Source organism: Miscanthus floridulus, chromosome 11, assembly GCF_019320115.1.
Source record: "Miscanthus floridulus cultivar M001 chromosome 11, ASM1932011v1, whole genome shotgun sequence".
Lineage (NCBI taxonomy): Eukaryota > Viridiplantae > Streptophyta > Magnoliopsida > Poales > Poaceae > Miscanthus > Miscanthus floridulus.
This window is the reverse complement of record NC_089590.1, coordinates 67,132,560-67,138,809: the sequence shown is the minus strand read 5'-3', so window position 1 is coordinate 67,138,809 and position 6,250 is coordinate 67,132,560. Positions and strand designations below refer to the sequence as shown.

At 49.0% G+C, this 6,250-nt stretch overlaps 1 protein-coding gene across 2 annotated transcripts; it reads right to left on the bottom strand.

The window, feature by feature from the left end:
• Positions 1-631: 631 nt before the first annotated feature.
• LOC136491088 (beta-glucosidase 16-like) lies at positions 632-6,040 on the bottom strand. 2 transcript variants are annotated; one of them, XM_066487310.1, is made up of 11 exons: positions 5,778-6,040; positions 5,532-5,598; positions 4,271-4,332; positions 4,098-4,173; positions 3,909-3,983; positions 3,630-3,717; positions 3,151-3,519; positions 2,805-3,057; positions 2,541-2,643; positions 1,242-1,344; positions 632-999 (listed from the first exon to the last, which is right to left on the bottom strand). In XM_066487310.1, the coding sequence occupies exons 1-11, from the start codon at positions 5,919-5,921 to the stop codon at positions 786-788; spliced, it is 1,554 nt and encodes a 517-aa protein (XP_066343407.1). In that variant the 5' UTR covers positions 5,922-6,040; the 3' UTR covers positions 632-785. The 2 variants fall into 2 exon arrangements, 1 of the variants encoding a protein (XP_066343407.1); XR_010767942.1 differs by having other exon boundaries at positions 965-999; positions 1,398-2,643.
• Positions 6,041-6,250: the final 210 nt, after the last annotated feature.

Genomic DNA, 6,250 nt, shown 5'->3' with positions numbered 1-6,250 from the left:
TCCGTAAGGTTCTTGGCTGCACAGATCGGACGGGAGGACAGACGGATCTGGCCATGGAGGCAGCGGATCCGCCAGATCCGCCGGTTTGGGCCTCCGCCAACAAGGAAGACCGAGCCGATAAGCCTACATCGATGTCCGTCCCCGGCGCCGGCGAGGGAAGGGGAGGGGGAGGAAGGGAGAGAGCGAAGCCTAAGCTCCGTAGCGGGCGGGCAGTAGAGGCTAGCGGCCAGGCCTCCCGCGTAAGTGCCGGCGGCGGCTGCGGCCCGCCGTCGCCCTGGCCGCATCGGGAGAGAGAGGTAGTGAGTGGAGAGGAGAGAGAGGGAGGGGAGGGCACGCCGTGGGGGTTTGGGGGTGGGGGGGAGGGGGAGGACGAGGGCGGCCGTAGCAGCGCCGTCCCGGCCGTGCGGTCCGTGCGCCGTCGCCATGGTGGCATGGATGGAGGGAGGGAGAGAGAGGGAGAGAGCAGAGAGGCGGAGGTCGTCGGGGTCAGCGCGAGAGGGCGAGGGTTTCGTAGGGGGGCATGGGACTGTAGCGGCGGATGGAGGCAATACGCACCGTGGATCGCAGAATCCGACGGACAAACGATTTCGGGGCGACGTGGACCGCCTAGTTGCTGGCCAAAGTAAACTCGTTTGATAATAAGAGATATCTATCTATATACACACACTAGGACACCACACGCATTGTAATATCGCGAGGAAGGAGACGAGCACGAGTAGCCCTGACTCCCTGAGGCCTGCGGTTGTCTAGCAATGCATTCGATCGCTGGAACTGGAAGGCATCTATCACGAGTCTGCTCTCCGTGCCTGCGCTTGGTCGGTCATCAGGCTGGTGTCGCCTGTGAGGAAGCCCTTGTACCACCTCGCAGACATCCGGGGCGTCCTCTCCTGGGTGTCGAAGTCGACGTGGTAGAGGCCGTATCTCAGGCTGTAACCGAACGTCCACTCGAAGTTGTCCAGGAGCGTCCACACGAAGTAGCCCCGCACGTTTGCTCCGTTCCTGCATGTATTCAGTGTCGACAGGTTGAAATTTAGTCAGAGAAAAAATCGCTAAATGATTCTCTACTTCTGGTTTATCATCATGAGATCTAGGTGAACGGAACCCATGGAAAAAAGACACTAAATTCTTCTAGATTGTTTTTTTTTTGGAAGAACTAGCAGGAGCACTGCTATATCATATAAGACGGAAGCAAACAAGTTACAGCAATTCTTCTAGATTGTTGTTGGTAAGCTTCATGTCACCTGACTGCTTTGGATAGACATGTGACGTAGCCCTGCAGGTAGTTCTTTCTTGCCACGTCGTTGATCAGCTCTTCCCTGTTGGCATCACTCCATTGTGAGAAACCTGAAAACAAGTATATATATACCTTCATAAGTTTTTCAACAAGTGTGACATACCTTGGGTTCAGCTAGTCTGGCACTCTCATTACAATGGAAGCTTTGCTTTACATTATAGAAATGGTTCATTTTGGTGGAAAGATGTTCTGAAATTGCTTGATTCTTATAAGGGCATGGCTTCAGTTACGGTTGGTGATGGTTCTACTAGCCTCTTTTGGACAGATGTCTGGCATGGTGCTCCTTTAAGTGAACAATGGCCACACCTATTCTCTTTTGCTCATGAGGAACACACATTAGTTCAACAAATTATGGCTGCTGAAGACAAGTCTGTCTTTTTTCATTTACCTCTTTCAGTGGAGGCACATCAACAATATTTACTGATGAACTTTGAATTTGGTGATTTTCAGCTTACCCAAAGCAAGGACATTTGGAGTTATATTTGGGGCTTCTCTCTTTTTGCTTCAAATAAGGCTTATTCTCATCTGTTGGGTTCTGTGTCAGTTCCACCTGTATATAAATGGCTGTGGAATTCATGTTGTTTGCCAAAAAGGAAGGTGTTCTTTTGGCTTGTTCTAAAAGATAGAATAAGCACCAGGGAAATCTTGAAAAGGAGAAATATGGAATTGCAAAGTTATAATTGTGTTCTTTATCATCTGGACATAGAGGAATCCTTACATCATCTCTTTTTGGATTGCCCTTTTACCTTCCTGCTGGAATTTGTTGGGGCTAGCACAACTAATTCAGGGGAATATTATTGATTGTCTTGATTTGTTCAAAGCCCAAATACACAGGCCTTTCTTCATGGAAATTATGTTGCAATGTTTTAGGCTATTTGGTCTGTTAGGAATGATGCCATCTTCAGAAATCAACAACCATCCTTACAAGCTTGCAAACTAGTCTTCAAACAAGAATTAGCTAGACTCAGAGCTAAAGATGATCTTCGTTTACAGATTCAATTATGGCTAGACAACTTTGTGTAATCCTTCTTATTTTCTTTGTTTCTTTCTTTGTCTCATGACGAGGATTGTACTTGTATTTGTATATAAAGTTAATAAAATGCAGTAGGGGGCATCCCCTCCTGTTTTCCCTCAAAAAAAAGTATATATATCTCAGAACATATGACCATTGATCATGCATGCATGGAAATGACTCTGGACCAAGACATCGATCCCTAGGTCCCGGCCAGCAAAAGCTGTAGCTCACCGTTCTCAGTGATATACACAGGCGTGTCCTTGTACCTCCCGTTGACATACATGATAGCCGGCTCTATGGCTTCTGGGACATCGTAGAAACCTACCAGCGCAGTCTGCGAGAGGTTTACAATACAAATCAGAGACAGCGCGCCGCAAATTTCACCGTATATGAACAGTAATGAAGCAAGTATATACAAGAAGTACTGTGTATATGAACAATATATGAAGGACTGCGCTGATGATTAGTACGTATATGCCATGTGCTAGTTCTTACGTCTCTCCCGATCTTCACCCCGTCTCTTTCCCCGGTCGCCGAGACAAACGCGTTCCCTTCGTATGTCTGAAGGTTGCACGGGGAATGGATGCAGTCCTTTGCGTAAATCGCCGTGTAATGATTCAGCCCGATGAAATCCGGCTTGTATCGCAGCAGCAGCTTCTTCTCCTCGGCGGTGAAGGTTGGCAGGTTTGATTGCAAGATCTCTCGCATCGCTCTGGGGTAATCACCGAAGAATATCGGGTCCAAAAACCTGAAAAAACAAAACAAAAAACAATACATATGTGCATGCACTCGACAGAATTCTTGCATATATATGACATCTTTGTGAAGACTGACGACGTACCACTCGGTCTCGAAAGACTGCGCGCGTCGCGCCGCCAGAATGTCCTCCGTGGCATTCGTCAGCGGCTCGTACCATTTCATGGCGGTCACGATCCCGATGGAGCCGCCCTGCTTCGCCTGGTAGTTGTCCTTGTAGTTGCGGACGGCGGCGGCGTGGGACATGATGATGTTGTGCGCCGCGGCGTACGGCTCCCTGTGCGAGTCGCCGCTGTTGCAGCTGCCGAACGGCGGCGAGCAGTGGCTGGGAGGGTACACGCCTAGCATGTACTGGAACTTGGTGAACAGGTTGGGCTCGTTGAACGTCGTCCAGAACCTCACCCGGTCGCCGAACGCCCCGAAGCAGACGTCAGCGTAGTACGCGTACTCCTCCCTGCGTAAGTATTTGTTATTTGTTATTCATGCATGACTGAAACTGCCGAGTCTCTGGAAATATACATGGCAAAAGGACAAGGACTACTAGAGCCAAGATGGAAACTGTACCGGATCCCAGCGCCCAGCCAGCCGACGTATCGGACCTCCAGCTCGTGCGGCACGTCGAAGTGGTTCAGAGTGACGAATGGCTGGATCCCTGATTAATTAGTAGATAAGTATATAGAAACCAAACATGTGAACTTGCTCTGATTGAGATCTAAGTGTATGTGCTTGTTTAGCTGCACTCGTATCCACCACCTGTGTCGAAGGAGTAGATTGAGATGGATACGAGTACAACCGTAGCGGGAGATTGTGCCTGCGGGCTGTCGGAGGACAAGGACAGCCTACCTTTCTGCAGGAGCGCATCAATCAGGCGGTTGTAGAAGGCTATCCCACCTGCGTTGACGCCACCAAGCCGGCCTCCTACAAATAGCACGTTGTCCACATCAAAGTAAGGAACCGATCGATCATCGAGCAGCCGACAAGGCAAAGCTTTGCTAACTTATTATGAGCAATCCGATCGATCTTGGCACATACTTGGTAGAATCCTCGCCCATGAGATGGAGAATCTGTAGGCGTTGACGCCCAGCGATTGCAGGATCTCCACATCTCCCTGCTCACATGCAATTCACAAACAGGTGGCAGCGTCACCATCACATACGCATGGATGCACGACATGAACCAGGCGTCAGAGTTTCTGTGATCTTTACCATGTAGCGATGGTAGTGGTCGTCAGCTACGTCCCCGGTGCGTCCGTCCATGATCCCTCCAGCTACAGAAGAGAGAAAGCAGGGCCTTGAATAAACTGTTATGGCTAATAATACATACAGTACTAGGACGGTCAATCGGTAGGCACGGGTTCGTCATTTGTATGGTTAAACTCTTCTTCTTTATTATAATGACGTGCAAAATCTTTTGCGTATATTCGAGAAAAAATAATGCATACAGTACGTACGTAACTACGTATGGACCGATCGAGACGCTCCAAAATCTTAGGTAAGCTGCAGCAATTAGATCAGATCGGTAAGTGTATCTGGATGACGAACACGACAGCTCGACAGGCTAAGCCTACCCAAACCCAAAAGGGAAGGATAAGATAGAGCAGTTGCATCAGCAATTTCCGAACGAAGCAACCAAGCGGTTTGCTGCGGACGATATGAAATTCGGAGGGAGTGTGTGGTAGTGGTAGGTAGTAGTGCCCAGTGAGACATCATCACTGGAGAATAATACGGATTTCTCTATGTCCGAAAAGACCTGATGCTTGTTTTGTCTGTAAGCTAAACTGTGAGAAAGCTGATGCTTGGATGCCTGCACCGGCGAAAGGTCATTTTCTAAGCACTTGTTCGCTTCTTATAATCCGTCCTTTTCAGTTTGTTTTTTCAGTTGAAACGGTATTTTTCTCTCACAACAAATCAGCCGGAACGAACAGGGCTAAGTGGAAGTTAAGGAGAAAAGAGAAGTACCGTACATAGAAATTAGAAGGTGAGAGATTGAGAGAAATAGAGATAGAGGTATATTATTGGTAAATAAGAAAGTTGTATTGGGAAGAAGAAAAATGAATTCGGAAGTGAGAAGGACAAGTATTTTAGAATAAAATTTGAATACTATGAAGTCTTCTATTATGGAACGGAGGGAGTACAGAATTTACGCAGCAAGTAGTACTAATCATCCAGATGATTAGAACACAAGGACGAATCTTGCTTACTACTAACATTTGTTTGGTGGGCGAAAGTTTGTTCTTTTATTTTGGAAAAAAAAAGGAGAAGCAAGGATTTTTCTTAAGGGAGCTTTCAGTAACAACTGTGAATATGTGATGAAAGGGAGAGATGGACTGATGTTATCGGCGTTTCGCAGACACCGAGCAGGGACGAAAACTCTCACTTTCAGTTATTTTCGAAGCGTTAATGGCCATGGCACACTATGAATGAGCAAGAGAGCATTCGAGCAGAGGTGAGCTAAGAAATGACTCACTGTGTGTGTGGGTGAAGACATCCCAGTTGCAGAGGCCCTTGCCGTCCTCCAGGTACGCGCCTTCAATCTGGCAGAGGCGGCGGAAGAAGCCATACACTTGTCACTTGTCAGACGGGCGGCACCCACCGATTGTCCGTCCGCCCTCAATTCAAGGGAACGGCGTGTGTGCAGGAGCGAAAGAGATGCTGCCGGCCGGTTGCCGGCAGCAAGTTAATTAGCAACCCACCCCGGGCGCTCGTGACTCACCTGGTACGCCGACGTCGCGGCGCCGAAGAGGAACCCCTGTGGGAACTCGCTGCGATCGACCCCGCGCGCTGCCGGCGCGAGGAGCGCCACCAGCACGGCCGCCAGCGCCGTCGCCGCTGCGGCAATGGCTCTCGCCGTAGCCATCGCGGGGGACGTCGTCGTTGCTTCCCCTTCCCTAGCTCCCTGCCGCTGGCTCCGCAAGGCACCGCCCCCGACGTGACTCTGAACGCCTCCTCTTGTTGCTGTCGCAGTATCGCGTCGCGTATTTAAAGGTGCTCGACTCGTCCTGGGACAAGAAATCACCACCGTTCGTTTGGGTTTGTTTAGTTTATAAGTTATACTTTTTTAGTCAATAAATAATATTTTTCTTTTACATTAAATTAGCTAATAGTATTTTCAGTCATGGCTTATCAGCCAAACTGAACCCAAACGAACCGGACGCAGATGGGCAGCTGTCCTGCGTGCGTGCGTGT